At 45.8% G+C, this 24,830-nt stretch overlaps 1 protein-coding gene across 1 annotated transcript; it reads left to right on the top strand.

Moving 5' to 3' along the window:
• Nucleotides 1-2,331: 2,331 nt before the first annotated feature.
• On the top strand, nt 2,332-24,520 carry Sf3b2 (splicing factor 3b subunit 2). The gene is made up of 21 exons (XM_090347318.1): nt 2,332-2,492; nt 2,669-2,715; nt 3,015-3,092; nt 4,545-4,784; nt 7,188-7,305; nt 10,358-10,467; nt 11,041-11,137; nt 11,332-11,423; nt 11,818-12,033; nt 12,189-12,326; nt 12,508-12,588; nt 12,755-12,982; nt 13,818-13,967; nt 14,806-14,895; nt 15,005-15,112; nt 16,930-17,037; nt 17,297-17,439; nt 17,530-17,631; nt 23,408-23,507; nt 23,605-23,790; nt 24,289-24,520. The coding sequence occupies exons 1-21, from the start codon at nt 2,360-2,362 to the stop codon at nt 24,358-24,360; spliced, it is 2,637 nt and encodes an 878-aa protein (XP_090203444.1). The 5' UTR covers nt 2,332-2,359; the 3' UTR covers nt 24,361-24,520.
• Nucleotides 24,521-24,830: the final 310 nt, after the last annotated feature.

Here is a 24,830-nt window from a genome sequence, read left to right as displayed (position 1 = left end):
CTCGTGTCCACTGCTAACCTGTCTGCTCCAATCTGCCCTCTCCACCCCTTCCCTTCCAGCCTGTCCCCCATTCCCAGCTTCCTGTGCTTCACCCATTCCTAATCAACGCTTTCGGCTCACCAAGACGCTGCCCCAGGAGGCACCTCACACCAAAAGCCAGAGAACCCCAGTTCATTCCTGGTCCAAGATCAAAAAGCAATTTCCTGAGCTCGGTTGCTTTTCGCTTAGACATAGGCAGCTGTTCCTGGCGCTGCTTTACTTGGAAAAACTCTGTTTTAGTTCTTAGCTCTACCCCTGGACACTGGGCACTAGTATCTCTTTCTCAAAGCTTTCTCAGACATCAAGCATTACATTCTGTGGCTTGTTGAACACTTGCTTTTTCTTTTACTCTGGGCCAGGTAAGGTAAGAATCCTTGAGCTGGGCACTCACACAAAGTCGGGACCAGGGAGGATGCAAGCATACTTGCTAAGAAGCAAACGTGGATTCTGTGTCAGGAGAAGTACCTGCTGCCCCAGTTTGGCCACTTAAGCATGTTTTCTCATTGCCTTTTATCTTCCCTCCTCCTCCCCCCCCAACTTGAAGGGGAGGGCACCCTTCCTGCATTCCAGGATTCTTGTGATAAAATCAAACCCCTTTCTGGTCCTATTTACATTCACCTTTCATTTATCAGCTCTGAGACCCTGTCCTTTCTTCCCCTTCTCTCTCTTCCCCTGTGCACTGGAGTCTCCAGCCTCAGATGACCTGCTCTTGGCTCTCAGGTTACAGACAGCAAAAAAAGAGCCTTCCTTTGGATTACAAATGGTTCTGCCTGAGTGGGCTGACAGGCTGAAGGGAAGACCACCATGTTCTTTCTGTGCTGTCCTTTCTAGTTTTGGTTTCCCACATAGGGAGTGACAGCAGGACCCTGGGATTGTGAAGATGCTAGAAGGGGCAAGGGGTTTGAATAGGGATGAAGAGAACGTCCCATCCCTGGCTAGGGCAGGCAGCCAGCCTTTGGTGCTTTTGTTCTTTCCTCTTGTCTCTGTCAAATTTCACCTTCCCTGCATCTGGTCCCCATTTCTGCCCGCCCCCAGTTACTTCTTCATTGAGGGTAGATGGTGAAATGGAGCTGGTGAGAGAAAAGATTTAAAGGGGGTGTGGGTAAAAAATAAATCAGACAATTTCACTTGTTTTCCTCTCCCTAACTCAAGGCACACAAACTTGGGTCACCTCAGAAAAGGTCTGGGTGCCAGTAATTTTAGTACTCAGGAGGCTGAGATCTGAGAATTTGCAGTTTGAAGCCAGCTCAGGCAAGGAAATCTATAATGAGACTCGTATCTCCTATTAATCAATCACCAAAAAGCCAGAAGTGGAATTGTGGCTTAAGTGTTGGAGCGTTAGCCATGAGGGAATAAGCTAAGGGACAGTGCCCAGGCTCTGAGTTAACCCCACTTTTGTGTCACACACACACACACACACACCGTGTACCTAGTGCTGTAGGTGGATTAAAGACTAGGAATCATTTATTAAGCTCCTCTTGATACTGTGTACCCATTTAGGTAAAACATGGTGACACACTTTAATCTCAGCGCGGGGAGGCTGAAGCAGAAGGACCGGCAGTTGGAGGCCAGCTTGGATTACAGAAACGTCTTCCAAACAGAAATGTGGAAAATGGGATTTGGGAAGGAAATTCAGAAACGGAAAAGAGGAGGGGGCTTCGGAGCCAGTGTGGAGGGTGGTGAAGAAAAGGCTTTCGCGTCGCCCTTCCCCCGGTCGGCGGCAGCTGGAGCTCCGCCGGGCGGGCCGCTCCTTTCGCGGCTCCCATCCCTTTCAGCCCGTTCATCTGGCCTGCTCGGGGGTGGGCGGGCGGACAATCGGACACTGTTTCATCGAGGGATCGGCCCCAACCTCCCCGGGCGCCGGCGAACACAGGCCACCGGGGCTTTTCGACCCCCCCGCCCTCCCAGCAAACTCTCAGGCTGCACCGGGGTGTCGGGCAGGAAGACCGAGTCTAGGCTCATGCAGGTGAGACTGACACAAAGGAAGCATTCCTTCATGATGAGGGCGGCTCTCCACGCAGCCAGCCCCGCTCCGCCACCGGCGTTCAAGCCGGGCAGTAGCGTGAATTGGCGGTCCGGCATTTGGGCCCGCGTAGAGGGACCCGCGTCCTACAATTCCCAGAAGGCTTGGCGGCCAAATCCGTCCACGGCGCGTCGTCGGCCAATCAGGTCTTCCGGAGGACGACAGGAGGCGGTGCCAATCTAAACTGCTCTCCAATCACAGAGAAGACGTGGTTACAACGCTCCCGGAAGTTCCTGGCAGTAGGCCTAGAGGCTGGCTCGAACTTCCGGGTTGGTCGCGCGCCTTCCTGTGGTTAAGATGGCGGCCGAGCATCCTGAACCTCCTAAAGGGGATTTGCAGTTGCCACCGCCTCCACCTCCTGGCCACTATGGCGCTTGGGCTGCCCAGGAACTTCAAGCCAAACTGGCAGAGATTGGAGCTCCGATCCAGGGTGAGGAGCGTGGGAAGTCTGGAGGGGACTGCTGGGCCCGTAGGGAAGCCGAGCCCGGTTACCCGGGTGACGCAAGGGGTGGGGGGCAGGCTGGCCTCCGCGCCGCGGGCGCCTGCCCCGGCCGGGCTGCCCCCGTTTGGCCGGTCCCCACGTTGACCGTGTGCTTTGCCTTACAGGGAGTCGGGAGGAGCTGGTGGAGCGGCTGCAGTCCTACACCCGCCAGGTGAGTGAGTGGTCGGGGCTCTGGTGCAGGGCCGGCGCTTGCAGGCCTCCGAGGCCTCGTAACGGCCGCAGCCTCAGGGTTCGTGTTTGGCCCCCCGCAGTCAGCACGTCACCGTTTCGTGGGCTCCCGCTTCTGCCTGCCTTGTTGTAAGCGCCCCTGCCCATATTGTTTTGTTTTTCCCTGGTGTCTAGCCCAAGCGATGACAGACGGGCTTTGAGTAAATTTTGGGTGAATAAGTAAGAGAGAAGATGGTTTAATGGAACAGCTCCTGTTAGACCCTTTTTTTTTTTGTTTTGCAGACCGGCATCGTGCTGAATCGGCCAGTTTTGAGAGGGGAGGATGGGGACAAATCTGCTCCCCCACCTATGTCAGCACAGGTAAGGAAGTTCTATTATTATTATTATTTTGCCAGTCCTGGGGCTTGAACTCAGAGCCTGGGCACTGTTCCTGAGCTTTTTTGCTCAAGGCTAGTAATCTACCTCCTGAGCCATAGCACCACTTCTTGTTTTTTCTGTTTATGTGGTACTGAGAAACTGAACCCACAGTTTCATGAATAGTAGTTGCGCATTCTACCACTAGGTCACACTCGTGGCCTTAATTGTTATTTTTAGGGAGTTGCACAAAGGGGTTCAGTTTCATAAGTCTTTGGCACTCCTTTGCTTTTTCTCTTCCCATCCCCACCCACAAGTTACAGTTGTTTTTTTTTTTTTTTTTTTTTTTTTTACATAGTGTATACCCAGTTTTCTTTTTCTTTTTCTTTTTTGCCAGTCTTGGGCTTGAGCTCAGGGCGTGAGCACTGTCCTTGGACTTTCTCAAGGCTAGCACTCTACCACTTGAGCCTCAGCTTTTTGCTATATATGTGGGGTACCAAGGAATCGAACCCGGGTCTTCGTGCATGCTAGGCAAACACTACCACTAGGCCAAACTCCTGGCCCCCCGCCCAGTTTTCTTTCTAACACTCTGGTGCCCCCCTTTGCCACACCCTCAGAAGAAAAAAACAAAACAAAAAAATGACTCCACCCATGTTTCCATTTCTTGGAATTTGTTTTAATAGAATTTTTTTTTTTAGATGTTCAGAGGAGTTATCCTTTGGATTCCTCTGCTATGTAGATTCTCCTTTTGTCAGTTTGTTTTGTGTGAAAATGTGTAAAACCTTGCTATCATGTTTAGTTGTGTTTTAGATTTAGCTTCCACATATGAGAGAACATACCATTTGTATGAATTTGGCTTATTTCACTCCAAATGATTTGTTCTAGGTCTGTTCATTTCCCTGAAAAATACATGTTCATGATATTTTTTGGGGGAGATAATTGATAGCTTTCTTTGGTTGTTCTCTGAAGTTATTTCTTTCTCTAAAGCAGTGATTGCAGATTCATTGGTCGCTATGTGTGATAGTTTTTATTTATTTTTTTATTGTTGCCAGTCCTGGGACACTCTACCACCAGAGCCACAGCACCACTTCTGGCTTTTTCTGTTTATGTGATACTAAAGAATTGAACCAAGGGCTTCATGCATGCTAGGCAAGCACTCTACCACTAAGCTACATTCCCAGCCTGAAATGATTTTTAGAGGTGTCACTAAGCCTCTTGAAATTGAATGTAAAAATATGTGTTCAGGATAATTTCCTGCGGAAAGAATTGATAGTTTCTTTGGTTGGTATCTCAAAGTCAAGATTCTCTTCTCTTGATATTGCTATGGGGCATTCTCTTAGGGAATCATGTATCATTTGACCACATTTTAGTACATGGCTCATTTGCTAGATCCCCAGTAAATGTTAGCAGAAAGAATAGATAAGTACCTCCTAGTTGATCATCATATTTTCTCCACAGCTCTCTGGGATTCCCATGCCACCGCCACCCATGGGACTTCCTCCTCTGCAGCCTCCTCCACCACCCCCACCACCTCCACCAGGACTTGGCCTTGGCTTTCCTATGGCACACCCACCAAATTTGGGACCCCCGCCTCCTCTCCGTGTGGGTGAACCTGTGGCCCTGTCAGAGGAGGAGCGACTGAAATTGGCCCAGCAGCAGGCAGCTTTGCTGATGCAGCAAGAGGAACGTGCCAAACAGGTAGGACAGATGAAAGCCTGCACCCGAACCTCATTAGGTCCCTGAACAGGGAAATAGAGCCTCAGAGAGCTTGATCCTGTAACCAAGTCTTTTGGGAAGATTGAAAACAAAGAGCAGAACATAGGTCTTAGGCTGGAAGAGCACATGAAGAATCTATAGAGTTGTGGCAGATTGGTCTGGGTCATCTTGCTGGTATGAGCTTGTTTTCTTTTTTAAGCAGGGAGATCATTCATTGAAGGAGCACGAGTTTTTGGAGCAGCTGATGCTGGTCATGCCCTTCCCCCTAACTTTTTGACCTCCTGGTCCAGTCCATAGGATGTCACTTAACGGTGCTTAGGGACCAAAACAGATGTATTATTTCAAATGTTTTCTTGGCAGTCAGTTTATCCCCAGTATGTCCCAAAGAATCTCATTTTTCCTACAGTCAAGACATTAGCAAACTACATAGAGGCTGTAGTTTTATTTTTTTATGTTTTGGAGACTAAAAATAATTATATTTTTGAAGAGTTGTGATAGCCAGGCACCAGTGGCTCACACTTGAATTGTAGCTACTCAGGAGGTTGAGATCTGAGGATCAAGGTTCAAAGCCAGCCTGGGCATAAAAGTTCATGAGACTCCTATCTCTAATGAACCACCAGAAAATGGGAAGTTGTGCTGTGGCTCAAGTGGTAGAGTGCTAGCCTTGAGTTGAAGAGTTCCGGGACAGTGAGTGCCCAGGCCCAGAGTTCAAGCTCCACGGCTGACAAAAAAAAATAAAAAAGAGTTGTGATAAAAAAACAACAACAGCTGGGCTTGGTGGTTCACACCTTTTATCCTAGCTACTCAGGAGGCTGAGATCTAAGGTTTAGGGTTCAGAGACAGCCTGGGCACAAAAGGACATGAGATGCTCTTATCTCTAGTTAACTTTTAGAAAATGGGAAGTGGGGCTTGGCTCAAGGTTAGGATGGTAGCCTTGAGCTAAAGAGCTCAGGGACAGTGCCGCAGCCGAGTTCAAATCCCATGACCCACCCCCCCCCAAAAAAAAAACACCAACAAAACAAGAACCTGACAAACGAAAATCACAACTCAAACCAAGAATATGTGGCTCCATATAATAGCTATAGAGGCTGAAATACTTATAAAAAATGACCCATTACAAAAATGTTTGCTGACTCCTGTTTGTTTTAGGTGCCTTGGAGAGGCCTCTGGGATATTTCCTGGTTTGTATTGAATGTAGATGAGGATAAGTTTGGGAATGATGTAAAGGTGATCTGTTCCACACTGAATTGTGTTAGTTGTTACCCACTGGGTTGCTCATAAGTATTAGAAAACCAGCATTAAAAGCAACATACATGGAAATATATATGAAGTATTGGCTTTGCCTAGATTGTTGCAAATGTTGTGGAGTAACTATAAGAAGATAATTCATACTTCTTTTTTTTTTTTGCCAGTCCTAGGGCTTGAACTCAGGGCCTGGGTGCTGTCCTTGGGCTTTCTCAAGGCTAGAGCTCTACCACTTGAGCCGCAGCACCATTTCTGTCTTTTTCTACCTATGTGGGACTGAGAAATCAAACCCAGGGCTTCGTGCATGCTAAGCAAGCATTCTACCACTAGACCAAAACTCCCAATCCCTCATAGTTCTTTCTAAACAGAAGAAAATTTACTGAAAAGCAGAGAACAGGAACTAGGTGCTGGTAGTTCATGCTTGTAATCTATCTACTGCAGAGGCTGAGATCTGAGGGTCTTGGTTCGAAGCCAGTCTGGGCAGGAATGCCTGTGAGATGCTTTATCTCCAATAAAATACCCAAGAAAAAGCCAGAAGTGGAAGTGTGGCTCAATTAGAGAGCACTAGTCTTGAGCAAAGAAGCTCAGACAACAGTACTCAAACCAAAACCCTGAACTCAAGCCCCAGGACCAGCACCAAAAAAAAAAAAAAGTTGTTTAGGAGTTTGGCCTAGTGGCAAAATGCTTGCCTAGCATGCACTAAGACCCGGTTTGATTCCTTGGTACTACATACGTGGAAAAAGCTGGAAGTGGTGCTTTGGCTCAAGAGGTAGAGCTCAGTGACAGTGCTCAGGCCCTGCGTTCAAGCCCCAGGACTGTCAAGAGAGAGGGGAGGGTGGGGGAGGAAAGAAAGAAAAGAAAGCAATAAAGTAGCATTTAGCTCAATAGTAAATTTTCTTGTAGGAACTAGAAATTTCCAAGGAGTTTCCCTTGTCGTATTTCTAGGTATTTTCTGTCCTGATGAGAGAGAGGGGCTTCTCTGATTTGATCAGTAACCTATAAGTGGAGTGGAGGAGATGTAAACCTGTGTGGTTTTCTATTATTTTCCTTCAGCTTATTACCTGACTGAGTGAGTGATGTGCTAGGGGCTGCTTGCCAAATGCATTGTCAGACTATTTCTCCTCCCACTGTTCTCCTCAGGCAGCTGTGCTACTGGAGCAGGAACGGCAGCAGGAGATTGCCAAGATGGGCACCCCGGTCCCTCGGCCCCCACAAGACATGGGTCAGATTGCTGTTCGAACTCCTTTAGGTCCACGAGGTAAGACCCTGGAGAAGAGAAGAACAGGAAACCTATCTGAAATTTTTTTTTTTCTCAGTGCTGAGTACTGAACTTATGGCCTCGAATATGCTAAGCATGTGCTTTACCATTCAGCTGTATTCTAAGCTTGTTAAACTTTTTTTGGGCAGTACTGGGATTTGAATGTGAGTTCTTATTCTGGCATGTGTTCTTACCACTGAGCCATACCTTCTGTCCTGTTCTCTTTATCATTTGTGGAACCTGGACTCTGGGTCTGGGTACTGTCCCTGACCTTTTTTGTTCAAGGCTAACACTCTACCACTTTGAGCTGCAGTTCTGCTTCTAGTTTTTGAATGATTAGTTGTTTAGTTGTAGATTAGAGACTCATAGGGATTTTCTGCCCAAGCTGGCTTCGTATGGTGATCCTCAGATCTCAGTCCCCTGAGTAGCTAGGATGACAGATATGAGCCACTAAGCCCCAACTCTTTTTTTGTTGTTGTTGTTTTGTTTTTTTTGTTTTTTTTGGCCAGTCCTGGGCTTGGGCTCAGGGCCTGAGCACTGTCCCTGGATTTTCTCAAGGCTAGGGCTCTACCACTTGAGCCACAGCACCACTTCTGGCTTTTTGCTACATATGTGGTACTGAGGAATTGAACCTGTGCATGCTAGGCAAGCACTCTACCACTAGGCCAAACTCTCGGCCCTCTTTTTTTTTTTTCAAAGTTTATTGTTACTAGAGAGGTGATAGAGGGGTATTTACTTACTTTGTTGGCTGCAGGACTTGAACTCAGGACCTGGGCGCTGTCCCTAAGCCTCTTTGTGCTTAAGGCTAGTGTTCCTTTGGATTTTTTGAGTGGTTAATTGGAGATGAGAGTCCCACGAGGACTCTTCTGCCTGGGCTGACTTTGAGCTGCAATCCTCAGGTCTTGGCTTCCAGAGTAGCTTGGATTACAAACATGAGCTGGGGCTCCCAATTCCCAGTGCATTTTAGATCTAATTTTCACACATCAGAGAGAACATACACTGTTTATCTCTCTGATCATTACTCAGTATGATTTGTTTTAGCTGCATTCATTTCCTTGCAAATGACATTGAACTCAGGGCCTGGGCTCTGTCCTTGAGCCTCTTCATGCTCAAGGCTAGTGCTCTACCACTTGAACTACAGTGTTGCTTCCGGCTTTTCTGTTTATGTGGCATTGAAGAATTGAATGCAGAGCTTCATGCATGCTAGACAAGCACTCTACCACTAAGCCACATTCCCACCCTATTCATTCATTTATTTATTTTTATTTATTTATTTTTTTGCTAGCTCTGGGGTTTGAACTCAGGGCCTGAGCACTGTCCTTGGGTTTTCTCAAAGCTAGAGTTCTACCACTTGAGCCACAGCACCGCTTATGGCTTTTATCTATGTATGTGGTACTGAGGAATCAAACCCAGGTCTTAGTACATGCTAGGGAAGCACTCTACCACTAGGTCAAACTCCCGGCCCCAGTTATGCCCAACTTTTATGTCAGGTGCCAGTGGCTCCTGCCTGAATCCCATCCATTCAGGAGACTGAGGTGTCAAGATTGAGGTTTGAAGCCAGCCTGAGCCGTAAAGTCTGTGAGATTTCATCTTTAGTTAACTAGGTAAAAGCTGGGCTAGAGATATGGCTGAAGTGAGCCAGCTATGAGCAAAAATGGAGAGTGAGAATGAGACAAGAGGCTCTAAATTCCAGTCCTGGTTCTGCCACACACATACAAAAAGAATATTGTGAACTTCATTGCCTGGCCTGGCCTCAACCACAGTCCTCCCATTCTCAGCCCAGCAAGTAGCTAGGGTTGCAGGCATGAGCCACCAGTGCCCAAGTGAAAAATTTTTTTTTTTTTTTTTTTTTTTTGCCAGTCCTGGGCTTGAGCTCAGGGCCTGAGCACTGTCCTTGGACTTTCTCAAGGCTAGAGCTCTACCACTTGAGCCTCAGCACCACTTCCGGCTTTTTTCTATGTATGTGGTACTGAGGAATCGAACCCGGGTCTTCATGCATGCTAGGCAAGCACCTTAACCACTAGGCCAAACTCCCGGCACCCCAAGTGAAAATTTTAAGTACAGTAGGCCCCCTGCATCTGCTGCTTCTATATTACATGTATAGTTCTTTTTTTTCCTTGTCCCTCTCTAAAACAGACCAACTATTTATATAACATGTTAGGTATTGTAAGTGGTCTAGAGATGATTTAGCATGGATGGAAACACATAGGTTGTATGTTAGTACTATGCTACTTTATATTAAGAACCTGAATACATACAGCCAGAAGCTGATGGCACAGTCCTATCTATAAACTAGATACTCAGGGGTTGAAATCTGAGGATGCAGATTTGAAGCCAGCCTGGCCAGGAAAAAAAAAAAAAGCCAGATTTGGAGTTTTGGCTCAAGTAGTAGAGCGTCAGTCTTGAGTGAAAAAACTCAGGGACAGTACCCAGACCCTGAGTTCAATCCCCAGTGAAAAAAAATAAGGCTAGGAGTTTGGCCTAGTGGTAGAGTGCTTGCCTAACATGCATAAAGACCCAGGTTCAATTCCTTGGTACCATATACATAAAAAAAAAAAAAAGCCAGAAGTGGTACTGAGGCTCAAGTGGTAGAGCTCTAGCCTTGAGAAAGTCCAAGGACAGTGCTCAGGCCCTGAGGTCAAGTCCAGGACTGGAAAAAAAAAAAAAAAAAATTTATACAGGCATAGTTAGAATATAACTGATGTGTTTTATTGTCATTCCCCCTGCTGAAAGCATATGATGCATTACTATCTTTGTCTAACTTCATTCCATAGTAGGACAGAGACGCTTGGTCTCACACATTAAAAAAATAATAATAATAAGTAGAAATGCACATACAGTAAATGTACAGTTTAGTTGAATTTGGGTGGAGTATCCTTTGAGTCCATTTTCACCATTGTCCACTCTAAAGGCTAACTAGAACCTTAATAGTTAGTAAATAAGGCAACTTGTTTTTATTTATTTATTTATTTTTTGGTGGTGGTTGGGGGAGAAAACTATTTTTAATGGAATGTTTTGTCTTTTTTGACATTGGACTTCTTCCTTCTCACAGTAGCTGCTCCAGTAGGCCCAGTGGGCCCTGCTGCCACTGTTTTGCCCATGGGGGTCCCTGTTCCCCGGCCTCGTGGTCCTCCGCCACCTCCTGGAGATGAGAACAGAGAGGTGAGTGATGATTAGTGTGTGTGTGTGTGTGTGTGTGTGTGTGTGTGTGTGGTGGGGTAGAGCAAGTTAGAGACTGATGATCCCTTCCTAGGGACAGAAAGGTAGTGGCTTAGAAGGGGACATTTTCATGATATTAGACGGGTCTGAGAGGGGTTGGAGGCTAGCTTCAGTTGGTAGAGTGCTAGCCAGTGAGCAAAAGCATCAGGTACTGAGTTCAAGTCCTGGGCTAAGGACCTAAAAGAATAAAAAAGAAAGACAAGAATAGAAGGGTCTGATAAAATTGGAGGGATTGGGGGACAACTTCAGAGTCTCTAGGGGCTTTAACTAAGAATGGGGAACTATTCTTAATGAAAATATATATACTATAGGGCAGAGAGACCTGAGAGAGACCTCTGACTTTGGACTGAATTTGGGGTAACCTCTGAGGGATGCAGAGCCTCATTGAGACCTTTTGGTTCTTCCCCCTTTCATTCTGCTCTGTCTGTCAGTTTTTGTAATAGAAAAGGTAGGATGGAGGAGTTGGCTTAGAAAGTATACTGTGATTCAGCCCCTTGACTGGGTTGTCTCTGGCAGATGGATGATCCCTCTGTGGGCCCCAAGATCCCCCAGGCTTTGGAGAAGATCTTGCAGCTGAAGGAGAGTCGCCAAGAAGAGATGAACTCTCAGCAGGGTGAGTGTTGGTTTGTTTGAAGTTGCAGCCTCAGAGCTAAGGAACCTGGGCCGCAACCTCATTCCTTTATGCCTTCCCTGAGAAGCATCTCGAGAGCAACCAGCTCTTGGCAAAGAGAGATGTTATTGTGAAGTTCCTGTGAGCAGGGCAGGGGCACTGGGAGGAGGCTTGATTGCCACCTTCTTCTCTGACAGAGGAAGAGGAAATGGAAACAGACAATCGCTCATCCCTGGGCCAGTCAGCATCAGAGACTGAGGAGGACGCACTGTCTATGTCTAAAAAGGAGGTATGTGATGGAATTGGTCTGGAAGGCTGGGACTAAGGTAGCTAATGAAAGTGGTTAGTCAGTAGTAGCTATGGTTTTGTGCCCAATCCTATTCTCAGCATCTTGCAGGGTTTTTTTTTTGTTTGTTTGTTTTTCTGCCATAAATTTCTTTTTGCACACCTTCATTTCATGAAAAAGCTGAAGTTGTGAGAGGTGTAATCGCCTAGCTAAAGGTACCAAAGAACTCCAGAAGCTGAACTTTGGAGCATGCCTCCACGGTTTCTTCAGAGATGCTTCATGAGACTCCCTTGTCCAGGGAAGGCAGTGCTGAACTGTTGTTAGGGTGTACACAGACAGGCCAGTCAAATGTACAGCTTGGGTTCTCTGACCCAGGTAGTTTTCCTTGTCTTGACAGAAAAACCGGAAGCGCAGGAATCGGAAGAAGAAGAAAAAGCCCCAGAGGGTTCGGGCTGCGTCCTCTGAGAGCTCTGGTGACCGAGAGAAAGACTCAGCCCGGTCCAGAGGCTCGGATTCTCCAGCTGCTGATGTTGAGATTGAGTATGTGACTGAAGAACCTGAGATCTATGAGCCCAATTTCATCTTCTTCAAGAGGATTTTTGAGGCTTTCAAGGTAAAATGAGCGGCATGCTCTGAGAAGGGGCCAAATTCATTAAGGGGAGCGGTAGGTCAGGCTTGGAGACAGACAGTGTTGCGTGGTAGCACAGGGGTCAGAACTGGGGTATGGGACTTAGAGTTCTGGGTTTTCCACATGGTCTGCCTCCTCAGCTCACTGACGACGTGAAAAAGGAGAAGGAGAAGGAGCCAGAGAAACTGGACAAAATGGAGAACTCTACAGTCCCCAAGAAGAAGGGCTTTGAGGAGGAGCACAAGGACAGTGATGATGACAGCAGTGATGATGAACAGGTTGGTCTCACCTCGTTATGGCTGGAAGCAGTGATACTAGACACAGGTGGCTGAGGTACTTCTTTTGGGGGGATTGTGATGAACTCTCTTGCAGGGCCTTTGTGGCTTAAGTTTTGGGGTGGGTTGGTCATTTGATTGCCTTCTTGAGTCCTGCTCTGAAGAGATGATCCTTTTGTCTTAGGAAAAGAAGCCAGAGGCCCCTAAGCTGTCCAAGAAGAAGTTGCGCAGAATGAATCGCTTTACTGTGGCCGAACTGAAGCAGGTAAGCCCTGAGATGGCCTAGGCCTGGAGCCTGGCTAGGAGGTCCTGTGAGGTGTCCTTGGGTCCAGTGATGGGTCAACTTTGGTGGAGACTTGAGAAACTTAGATACTGGTCCTTTGGGAAAGAGAGAAGCGGGCATTTCTAAAGGCATGTTTTATGTTTTCCAGCTGGTGGCTCGGCCTGATGTTGTGGAGATGCACGATGTAACAGCACAGGACCCAAAGCTACTGGTTCACCTCAAGGCCACCCGGAACTCTGTACCTGTGCCCCGCCACTGGTGTTTTAAGCGCAAATACCTACAGGGCAAAAGGGGCATTGAAAAGCCCCCCTTTGAGCTGCCAGACTTCATCAAACGCACAGGCATCCAGGAGATGCGGGAGGCCCTCCAGGAGAAGGTGAGGAGACCTGGCTGGTGTATAGCTCCCACGCCATTCATAGCAGCTTGCTTCAAAATTTGAATCGGCTTCCCCCAAACTCCCAACTAGTTACTCATCCAACTGCTCTCCTGTTTAGAGCTGTGCTCTATGAGGCATCTGGCAGAAAGCAGGAGGGGAAGGACACAGGAATGGGAGAGGTCTGTCTACCCCATGCCGAGGCCTCTGGTCTCCAGCAGCTATTTTCCTCCTTCACTCTTCCCTTTGCCTGCTCTTGGCCAGCTCACATGGAAACTCTTTCCTGGTGTACTTGTGGCTTGAGATTCACAGGGGTTGTTTAACTTACTAAGTTTAAAGGGTTTAATTAACTACTTTTTAAGTATTGGTTAGCTGGGTGCCAGTAATTCATACCTGTAATCATTGCTGTTTAGGAGGCTGAGATTTAGTTGAGGATTGCAGTTGGAGGTAAGAAAGTCCTAGAGACTTATATCTCCAAATAACCACCAAAAAGCAAAAAATCTCAGGCACCGTGTCCTGGCCCTGAGTTCAAGCCTCAAGGACATAGATCCCTTTGGCTGATTTTGTGTAGGTAACCTATTTTATGTACAGCATGGAGTAAGTAAACTTCAGTTTTTGGTTCTGGGGTTGAGTTCAGGGCGTTGGGATACCAAGTAGGTGCTCTACCATAAGAGTTTCAACTCATCATTTTATATCATTTAGAAAATCTTGAGCAGGATGGATTTTATGACTTTCAAAGGGAAAAAAGAGATTTACTTTAACCCCTTGAGAATTCAGACACAACCACTAGTAAAAGTTGGGCAAATTGCTGCTAACTTGTTTTTACGTTTTTTTACAGGAAGAACAGAAGACCATGAAGTCAAAAATGAGAGAGAAAGTACGGCCCAAGATGGGAAAGATTGACATCGACTACCAGAAACTTCATGATGCTTTCTTTAAATGGCAGACCAAACCGAAGCTGACCATCCACGGGGACTTGTACTATGAGGTTTGAGAAGGGTCTCGGGGAGGCAAGGCTGAGCCTGGGTTATGACCATGGACCTGTTGATAGGAAGGGATTTCAAAGCTCATATGTAGCCCCCACCTTAAACTAGTGGGTTCACTACCATTGGATGAGATGGAGGCTGAAATAAATAAATAAATTTATTGTTTTTGCTAGTCCTGGGCCTCGAGCTTTGGGCCTGGGTACTGTCCCTCACTCTACCATTTGAGCCACAACCCCACTTGTAATTTTTTTCTGTGATTAGAGATATGAGTCTCATGGACTTTGCTGCTCAGGCTAGCTTCAAACTACAATCCTCAGATTTCAGCCTCTTTATAGTAGCTAGGATTACAGGTATGAGCCACTAGTGCTGGCCAAAATTTTAAAATGTAGCCCTTTTTCAGAGGAAGCAAACTGACCAATGTCTTTGGAATTATAATTGGTGGGTATTTAGGGATCAAGTGCCAAAGTGACTGGTCTTTTTGAGTAACATTTAATATTGGGAGTGGGAGGAATGTTTTATTTTGAGCCTTGAAATATTAGACACCATGTCATGGGATGCATGAAAAGGAAAGAGCTTGGTGATATCCTGTCCAGTGCCCTCATTTCATGGGTGAGACGCTGGGTGCTGCCATTGGCCCTATTCTCATTGGGTTAGTGGCAGCACAGAGGCTGGCCTTATTCCTTCCTCTATTCTAGCTGGGATCCAAGTAGGAGGCAGCCAGGTTGTCCTCTTGGGATTTTGTATCTGATATAGGTTAGGACTTCTCTTTTGTGTTCTCGTGTCATTGAGCTTTCTGTGTGTCTGGCTTCCCCAATAGAGCAGGCTGTGCTTTTTCCTCAGGGGAAGGAGTTTGAGACACGACTGAAGGAGAAGAAGCCTGGAGATCTGTCTGATGAGCTGAGGATTTCCTTGGGGATGCCAGTAGGACCAGTGAGTGTTGGTTAGCTGGCCAGGGAAGCTTGGGAAGAAGGGTGAGAATGAGGACAGGAGTGAGTGACAGGATAGGGCTGGATGCATGATATCTTTTCTTTTACTACAGAATGCCCACAAGGTCCCTCCCCCGTGGCTGATTGCCATGCAAAGATATGGACCGCCCCCTTCCTATCCCAACCTGAAAATCCCTGGGCTGAATTCGCCCATCCCTGAGGTAAGTATTGTGCTTTCTCCTATCCTTGGCTATCTCTGCCTTTTTTTTTTTTTTTTTGTGGGCGGGGAGTGTCAGGGGGCTTGAGCTCTAGGCCTGGGCCCTATCCCTGAGCTATTATACACAAGGCTAGTGCTCTACCATTTGAGCCACAGTACCACTCCCAGTTTATTTGGAGATAAGAGTTTCACGACTGTCATGCCCAGGCTGGCTTTGAACTCTGATCCTCAGATCTCAGCCTCTTGAGTAGCTAGGATTGTAGGTGTGAGCCACCAACGCCTAGCGGCCTCTGATTTTTAACTAGAGGTTATTTTTATCTTTTCAGTTTCTGTCCTGATTTTAAAATAATTACAATAATCATAATGTTTTTATTTTAAAAAAGTAATGCTGAAAGTTGACAACTCATCCACAGTTTGACCGCTCAGAATTAACCAGGTGGGCTTGATGGTACTTATTTACATATTGTATCATCCATTTGGGAGGTAGAGGTAGGGTTATGGTTCAAGGTCAGTATGGGCACTAGGCGGGACATGGTGGGACATGCCTCTGTAATGACAACTAGTCAGGAGGTATAGGTAGGAGGATTGTGGTTTGAGATCAGCCCTGGGCATAAATGTGAGACTCTTAATCAGAAAAAAATAACTAAAGCAAAAAGAGGGCTAAGTGGATGGTTCAAGTAATAGATCATCTTCCTGGAAAGTAAAGGTCCTGAGTTAAACCTTCCCCCACAAAATCCTCTAAATTTAATAATAATCATGTATCTCTTTTTTTTTTTGGCCAGTCCTGTGGCTTGAGCTCAGGGCCTGAACACTGTCCTTGGGCTTTCTCAAGGCTAGACCTCTACCACTTGAGCCACAGTACCACTTCTGGCTTTTTCTACCTTTTGGTACTGAGAAATCGAACCTGGGTCTTCGCACATGCTAGGCAAGCACTCTACCACTAAGCCAAACTCCCAGCCCAATAATACGCGTATTTCTAGACAGCTATTTGATGATACGCATGAATAGGCAAAGGATTTTATCATAAGAATGGCAAAAAAGTTATTTCTTCAACCAGATGCTAATTGCTCTTGCCTATAATCCTGTCTACTTTGGTGGCTGAGATCTGAGGACCATAGTTTGAAGCCAGCCGGAACAGAAAGACCCATAGACTCTTCAGTTAACTGGCAAAAAGTCAGAAGCAGAGATGTAGTTCAAGTGGTTAAGAGTTCTGACCTTGAGCAAGAAAGCTAATGGAGAGCAGAAGGCCCAGTTTTATGCTGTTTGTGACACTTGAACTCAAGACTTTGTTCTTGCTCAATTGCTTGCTTGCTTGGCTAGCTGTTATACCACTGGAGCAATGCTTCTAGCCTGAAATTTATTATCTCTAAATAAAAGTGCTAGGAAGTATTAGCAGACAACACAGCAATTAGCATGAAAACTGGTACTGCTTCAAATAAAACTTCAAATAAAAATTTCTGTCTTTTAAGTGAAGTGGATTCTAATGAGGCAGCTTTTCCAAAGTTAAGAAAGATCAGAAGCAAGTTGAAGTCTTGGTTTTTAAAGTCCCTGTTTTGGTTTCAGGCAGCACAAACTCTACCCTGATGGGTGGAGTTATTAGCATCTGCACACTCTGTCTTGTTCCCTCATTCTCCTGACTCCAGTGTTTTGGTGCTTATTATTTTGCCTTGTAGTGCTTTATAACATTTCGTTTAGTTCAACAATCATAATTCCCAGAGTTCTCAAGTGTGAGTTGTGTATTGTGGAGTAGGGCTGTTCTGTAGGGCTTAATGTTCTTCTGGAGCCGAGGAGTGGAACTGTTTCATCCTCTTTCTTCTGCAGAGCTGTTCCTTTGGGTACCATGCTGGTGGCTGGGGCAAACCCCCAGTAGATGAGACTGGGAAACCGCTGTATGGAGATGTATTTGGAACCAATGCTGCTGAATTTCAGGTATGGGTGCACAGGTGAACTGGTGTTACTTAATACCATGAAGATTACATAGCTTTGTTACTAGGGGCCTGGGCTTTCTGAAGTTTCAGTCTGAAAAAGGGTGTGCATTTTCCTGAGATGTAACATATCTTGCCTGTGGAGTATGATCTCTAAATAGTAGAAATTATTGTATTTACTCATTCCTTTGGTTACTAAAGTTTGTCATCTAAATAGATGCATAGTAAAAATATCTGCTAAATGAATGTATGATCTCCTTTAGACCAAGACTGAAGAAGAAGAGATTGATCGCACTCCTTGGGGGGAACTGGAGCCATCTGATGAAGAGTCCTCAGAAGAAGAGGAAGAGGAGGAAAGTGATGAAGACAAACCAGATGAGACAGGCTTTATTACACCGGCAGACAGGTGAGGAAATGAAAATGTTCCTGCCCTAACTCTCCTGTGTGTAGGGGGTCTTCTCTTAGCTCTAGAGCTTATTCCTCTCTCTGTTCACAGTGGTCTCATCACTCCTGGAGGATTCTCGTCAGTGCCAGCAGGAATGGAGACTCCCGAACTCATAGAGCTGAGAAAGAAGAAGATTGAGGAGGCCATGGATGGGTGAGGGAACTAGTCAGACAGGCATTGAGGGGAGGACTCACTTGCCTTCAGCCTCTAGATTGACAGCTGATTCCCCCCCCCCCCCAACCCTTTCTCAAAACTTCCTTGTTCCTATTTTTAAAAATTTTACTTTTTTTTTTTTTTGTGGGTCATGGGCTTGAACTAGGCCTGGGTGCTGTCCCTGAACTCTTCAGCAAAAGGATACCACCCTACCCTTGAGACAAAGCCCCACTTCCCGTTTTTCTAGAGGTTTTGGAGATGAGGATCTCAGGTTCCTTTGTGCCCAGGTTGGCTTTGAACCTTGATTCTCAGGTCTCAGCCTCCTGAGTACCTAAGATTACAGGCTAGCCACCATGCCCGGTTTTATTTTTTGTTTAATTGATGATATTAGTAACTGAACCTAGGGCTGGGGCATGTTAGGTCAGCACTGTCTTGATCTCTACAGTAATTTCTTAGTAATTATTAACTACTGAGTCTATGCCCGTGGGAAGTCAGCAGTGGCAGATAGATAAGTAAATAGGTGATTAGCACAGGGTAATGTCAGGTGTGGATAAGGGTGGTGAAGCAGAGGGACTGAGTAAGGAACAGATAAAGGAAGGTAATGGGCAAGCCTTTGAAAGCCTCCTTCAGGAAAAGGTGTTTGAGTTAGGCTGGAATGTTAAGAAGGAGCCAGACACATGTTACCTGTAGCCAGAAGGGATAGTAAGTACAAGCCAGTGCAAAAGGCCCCGAGAAAGGCTTTGTTTGCGTAGTCATGGATTTTGTAGCTCTATTTTTAGGTACACAGTATGGGATTAAGTCTTCATGAATTAACCCTGTTATCACGAAATGACCTATTTGTCCATTCTGCTCTTAGATTTCTCTTTCTCTTTATTCATGGTCACTTGAGCCACAACTCTACTTCTAGCTTTTTTTTGCTGCCCAAGATGGCTTTGAACTATGGTCCTCAGCTCTTAGTCTCCTGGGTAGCTAGGATTACAGGCGTCAGCCACTAGTGCCTGGTGTGTATATGTTTAAATTGAACATTTTATACGTGATTCCATCCTGTCTCCTTTGTTAGCTTGCTAACTCTGTGTTTTTGTTTCCTTTAGTGTTTTCTTTAGTTTTTATAGTATCCATCTTTATCATGATCTACCTTCAGGTGTTGTTAGACAACTTTTAGTAGTCTTAAGAGCCTTACAGCAGTATACCTCATTTCTCCCCTCCCATTCACCCCCCGGCCCTTGGTCCTGGGACTTGATCTCAGGGTCTGGATGCTGTTCTGGTTTCTTTGGTAATTTATTGGCGATAAGAGTCTCACAGAATTTCTTGCTGAGGCTGGCTTTGAATTGGAGTTTTCATATCTTAGCCTTCTTACTAGCTCGAATTATAGGCATGAGCCACCGGTGCTGACTGGGGCTAGTTTTTTTGACTGTTCACTACTGCTTTCTTTTGGGGGTTGGGGGAAGTCTTAGGTTTTTACATTTTGTTAGGCAAGTATTCTACCATTTGAGCCATGGGCTGTGTAACTCAGTGCTTTTTTTTTTTTTGGCCAGTCCTAGGGCTTGAACTCAGTAACTCAGCACTGTCCCTGAGCTTCTTTTACTCCAGGCTAGCACTCTACCACTTTAGCCACAGCACCACTTCCAGCTTTTTCTGTTTAAGTGGTACTGAGGACTCAATCCTGGGACTTTATACATGCTAGGCAAGCACGCTGCCACTAAAGCCACATTCCCAGCCTGCTTGCTTGCTTATGCGCACGCTCCCTCCCCTCCCCTCCTCTTCCCTTTCTTTCTTTCTTTCTTTCTTTCTTTCTTTCTTTCTTTCTTTCTTTCTTTTTCTGTCTGTCTGTCTGTCTGTCTGTCTGTCTGTCTGTCTTTCCCAGTCTTGGGCTTGAACTCAGGGCCTAAGCACTGTCCTTATTACAGGCATGACCATCATGCCTAGCTACTTCCAGCTTTTTTTATAGTTTATTGGAGGTCAGAGTGTCGTGGACTTTACTTTTGAACCGGGATCCTCAGCTCTCAGCCTCCTCTCCAGGAGGATTACAGGCTGAGCACTGCCCCAGCTAATGCTGTTCATTTGAACAAAAGTTTGTCTTACCTCTTTTAGGAAATTTCTATTGCTATGTCCTCATATTCGCTAATATTTTCTTCTGCAATTTCTATTATGAAATTTAATCCATCCAGTACATTTTTCATTTCTAGAAGCTTGATTTAGTCCTTATTTTTGGATATCCTTTGTTTCTGTTTAACTCACTGATCATGTGGAATGCAGTTATTGATAATCTTTTCTTTTTGGTATTGGGTTTTGAACTCAGCCTTGCATTTACTAGGCAGGCCTTGTTCTGTTGCTATGTCTCTACCCTGGTGACATTTTAGTGTGATAGTCTGCTGATTCTAACACCTATGCTAGTTCTGACTTTATTTTGGTTGATAGTCTCCTTGTTGTGGGTTGGATTTTCTTGCTTTTAATTTCTTTTACTCTCTACCTTCATTTTACTTTATTTAATTTATTTTTTTTTTGCCAGGCCTGGGGCTTGAACTCAGGGCCTTGGCATTGTCCTTGAGCTTTCTGAAGGTTAGCGCTCTGCCACATGAGGCACAGCATCACTTCTAGCATTTTCTGTGTATGTGGTACCAAGGAATGGAACCCAGAGCTTCGTGCATGCTAGGCAAGCACTCTTCCAGTAGGGCACTTTCCTGGCCCTTCATTTTATTTTTTGTCGGTTGTAGGACTTGAACTTTGGGCCTGGGCATTGTCCCTGAGCTCTTTATGCTCAAGGCTATCCCTGTGGTTAATTGGAGATAAGAGTCTCATGGACTGGGTCTGGGAGTTTGGCTTAGTGGTAGAGTGCTTGCCTAGCATGCATGAAGGCTAGGGTTCGATTCCTCGGTACCACATACATAGCAAAAAGCTGGAAGTGGTGCTGAGGCTCAAGTGGTAGAGCTCTAGCCTTGAGAAAATGTCCAAGGACAGTGCTCAGGCCCTGAGTTCAAGCCCAGGACTGGAAAAAAAAAATTATATATATATATGTATATATTTAAAAAAAAAGAGTCTCACAGACTTTAGTGCCCGAGGTGGCTTTGAAATGAGACCCTAAAGTCTCAGTCTCCTGAGTAGCTAGGATTACAGGTGTGAGCCACTGTGCCCAGCTCATTTCATTTCATTTATTTATTTATTTTTGCTGGTCCTGGGGCTTGGATTCCGGGCCTGAGCACTATCGCTTGAGCTTTCTCAAGGCTAGAACTCTACCACTTGAGCCACAGCACCCCTTCAGGCTTTTTCTATGTATGTGGTACCAAGGAATCAAACTTGGGTCTTTGTGTGTGCTAGCCAAGCACTCTACCACTAGGCCAGACTTCCTGCCCTCATTTTATTTATTCTTATTTTTTTTGGTTGTAAATTTTTTTATTAAAGAATTTATTAACATTGATTTTTATATATTTCAAATGACATGTTTAACTTAGATTTTAGAACATAATTAAAATTAGGCTAAGGGTTTGTATGTCATAGATACATATTAATCTATGTAATAAAACATGTCTATAGAGTCATAAATATTTATTTTTATTTTGTTTATTTTTTTGTTGTTCATGGGACTTGAACTCTGGGCCTTCAACTCAAGGCTACTGCCCTATCCTTGAGCCACAGCCCTACTTTTGGTTTTCTGGTGGTTAATTGGAGGTAAGAGTCCCATGGACTTTAGTGCCTGGGCTGGCTTTGAACCATGATCCTCAGATCTTAGCCTCCTGAATAGCTGGGATTATAGACTTGAGCCACTACTCCCCGCTCTCATTTTTAATAGTGTAATTATGGCACATTTCAAAACATGTTATGAACTAACTAGTTACGGTAGTGGGTCGAAGATAACTTCATTTTTGATAAAAATTAGAGCCTCACTATATATAGTTCTCCTGCTCCAACCTCCTAAGAGCTGGGATTACACTGTGTGCCACCATGCCCAGCTATGCCTAGTAATTTCTGACTGGATGCTAGGCTTTGTAAAATGTAAGTTTTGGTATTTCTTTACCCCTTTAGCTTTTGAACTCTGAGGTCTTGCTTTTAGGTTCCTTAGATCTGAAGCAGTGCTCAGTTCTTGAATATAGAGGGTTTATTCTTGCCTTCCTCACTCCTATATTTGGCTAGTGGGAATGAGCACCGTTCCCATCCTGAGTGGGCAGGAAGCACTGTTCCCATTCATTCTGGGTAGTCCCTCACATGCATGTGCTCCTCATGACTTCCCTTGAGCACCGGTGTCTTGTGCACTCTGGACCTACAGCCTTATTTACTCAACTCATGGAGTCCTCTCAGCACTGAATGGGTCAGCCTCTTGGTTACTGAGCAGTTAGAAGGCTTGCTTTTTGTCTTACAGAAACCACTGTCCTTCCTTGCCTCATGTCTAGTGTTGAGAAAAGCACAGATTCGTTTATTTTTACCCATGTTTTGGTTATTTCAGACAGGAAGGTTAATTTGGGCCCTATTTCTCCCTTGTCAGGAAATAGAAATCTCACGTTTTGCATATTCAGTGAGGAGAGAAGGCTATGGTGAGCTGGGTTGTTAGTGGCGCATATCTGTAAATAGTAAATACTTGTTCTGGAAGCTGAAATTTGGATGATCGAGGTTCAGAACCAGCCCAGGCAAGAAAATCTGTGAAAGTCCCTCTCTAGCTAGCAAAAAGCTTGACTTGGAAGTATGTTTCAAGTGGTAGAGTGCCAGTTATGAGTAAGAAAATTAGGCATGAACTTAAGGCCCTGAGTTCTTCAAGTATCAATACTAGCACAAAATAAATAAAAGGGGATGCAGATAGAATGAGGCAAGATTGGGTAGAAGTTATAAGAGGATTTTGAGTGAAGGGTCTGAGTTTTTTATTTTATTTATTTACTTATTTTTGCCAGTCCTGGGGCTTGAACTCAGAGCCTGAGCACTGTCGTTGGACTTTCTCAAGGCTAGAGCTCTACCACTTGAGTCACATCACCATTTCCGGCTTTTTTCTATATATATGGTACTGAGGAATTGAACCTGGGTCTTCGTGCATGCTAGGCAAGCACTCTACTACTAGGCCAAACTCCTGGCCCCCTGAATTATACTTTAAGACTGTTGCTTTGGTCTCTACATGAGGAGTCACCTCTCCTGGACGGTGGAGGTATGATATAGGGTGATAGTGGTAGATTTGCTATGGAGGGCTCCTGAGCCCTTGGAAGGGCTGGAAGTGTGATTTAAGTACATTAAGAGTCCAGGTACCTGGACTGAGAGTTTGTCGTCATACTAGAGTGCTTGCCTGGCATGCACGAAGACCCTGGTTTGATTCCTTAGTGCCACCTTCATAGAAAAGCTGGAGGTGGTGCTGTCGCCCAAGTGGTAGAGTGGTAGCCTTGAGGAAAGCCCAAGGACAGTGCTCAGACTCTTGAGTTCAGTCCCTGGGACTGGCAAGGGAAAAAAAAATTCAGGTACCTGTCTGGGCAAGAGCTGCTAAAACCTGTTTTCTGTATCAGAATTTTTCAGGAAACTTCAATGACTCTGACCTTTGACCCTTTGTATGTGGGAGTCCTGCTCACTGATGCCCTAACTTGATTCAAGAGATCTATCAGTTCAGTTTCCCTCTCTTCCTAACTGAAGCCCTGGTATCAACACCATGTTTCCCCAGTCCAGCTCGTGGGCCTCTCTGAATGGAGGATACATCGCAGGAATCTCAGAATCTCTCCCAGGAGAGATTGGAGACTCTACCTGTTTCTTTTGCTTTCTTTCTGGAAGCCCTTTTGTCCCTTTTTGAGCTTGACCCCATTGTCCTTTGCAGAAGTGAGACACCGCAGCTCTTTACTGTGTTGCCTGAGAAGAGAACAGCCACTGTTGGGGGAGCCATGATGGGATCAACTCATATTTATGACATGTCCACGGTAAGCACTTAGAAGAAGCTGTACTGGGCCCTGGGGACCAGATCTGGGGTCTTTCAGATGAGAGCTGGAGATGACCAGGCTCTGCTATCTCATTTAGGTTATGAGTCGGAAGGGCCCAGCCCCTGAGCTGCAAGGTGTAGAAGTGGCTCTGGCGCCTGAGGAGTTGGAGCTGGACCCAATGGCCATGACCCAGAAGTATGAGGAGCATGTCCGGGAGCAGCAGGCTCAAGTGGAGAAGGAAGACTTCAGTGACATGGTAGCTGAGCATGCTGCCAAACAGAAGGTAGGTGTTCCCAGGGAACCTGGAGTGAGAGCCTTTTCTAAGGGCAGTGTGCCCTCTAGTGGCCAGTGAGGGTGGACTCGGTGTCTGCTGCCCTGGCTTCCTGAAGGCCTTGGAATTCATAGAAATCCTCCATTTGGGCCCTGGAGTTTGACCTAGTGGTGGATTACTTGCCTAACGTGCATGAAGACCTGGGTTCAATTCCTAGGTACCACATACATAGAAAAAAGCCGGAAGTGGTGCTGTGGCTGAGCGCTAGCCTTGAGAAAGTCCAAGGACTGGCCAAAAAAAAAAAAAAGAAATCCTCCATGTAGCTACCTCTTAGGGACCTGACACTGGGCACAGGGAGGAAGGAGCTCATCCAGGTATGAGTGGGAGGTGAGAACAGCCTAGATTCAGTACCCAGGCCTTTTCCCACGGCTTCTGTCAGGCTGCTCCTCCTGTTTTAGGGGTTGGAATTTGATTAACCTGCCATAACTTATTTCTTTTTCTCTTCTGTAGCAAAAGAAACGGAAAGCCCAGCCCCAGGACAGTCGTGGGGGCAGCAAGAAATATAAAGAATTCAAATTTTAGGTCTCCCTCACACAGCCAGCTTTTCTTTAGGCCCTTTGTTTGGATGCCTGGGCGTCACATGTGGATCTCCAAGAGCGACCTCTTCTGCACATCCCAAGGGCGTGTCATTTCATGTTATTTTAGACCCGTTTTGTAAATAAAGCTGTTTCCCAAGGAAAGAGATGAATATGTAACACTCCTATCTCCTTTTAGCCTCTCTGCACAGGCACTGACGTTGTGTCTTCCTACAACTAGGCTGCCCCAGTGATGAGGAGCAGGCATGTGCAAAGGTTGTGGAAGTGGGAACTATGTAACACCAAGATGGTGACTTACCATTCCTCTCCCCCACTGCGGGAAGATTCCGAGGGAAGTACCTCAAGGCCCGGTTGACCTTACCACATTGTCCTTGGGGAATAAAAATAGCCAGGCTAGCTCCCTGGCTGGGCCGGGTCGTAGGCCAGGTCAGGCCTTCCTAAGTGACCCTGTGGCAG

This window comes from Megascapheus bottae, chromosome 16 (assembly GCF_031878675.1).
Source record: "Megascapheus bottae isolate mThoBot1 chromosome 16, mThoBot2.hap1, whole genome shotgun sequence".
Classification (NCBI taxonomy): Eukaryota; Metazoa; Chordata; class Mammalia; order Rodentia; family Geomyidae; genus Megascapheus; species Megascapheus bottae.
This window is presented reverse-complemented; position numbering and strand designations above follow the sequence as displayed.

Coding starts and splice junctions, on each gene's coding strand:
- Sf3b2 (XM_090347318.1), top strand. CDS start 2,360: ATGGCGGCCGAGCATCCTGAACCTCCTAAAGGGGATTTGCAGTTGCCA. Junction 11,138..11,331: donor AGAGATGAACTCTCAGCAGG/GTGAGTGTTGGT, acceptor CTTCTCTGACAG/AGGAAGAGGAAATGGAAACA. Junction 12,589..12,754: donor CTGTGGCCGAACTGAAGCAG/GTAAGCCCTGAG, acceptor TATGTTTTCCAG/CTGGTGGCTCGGCCTGATGT.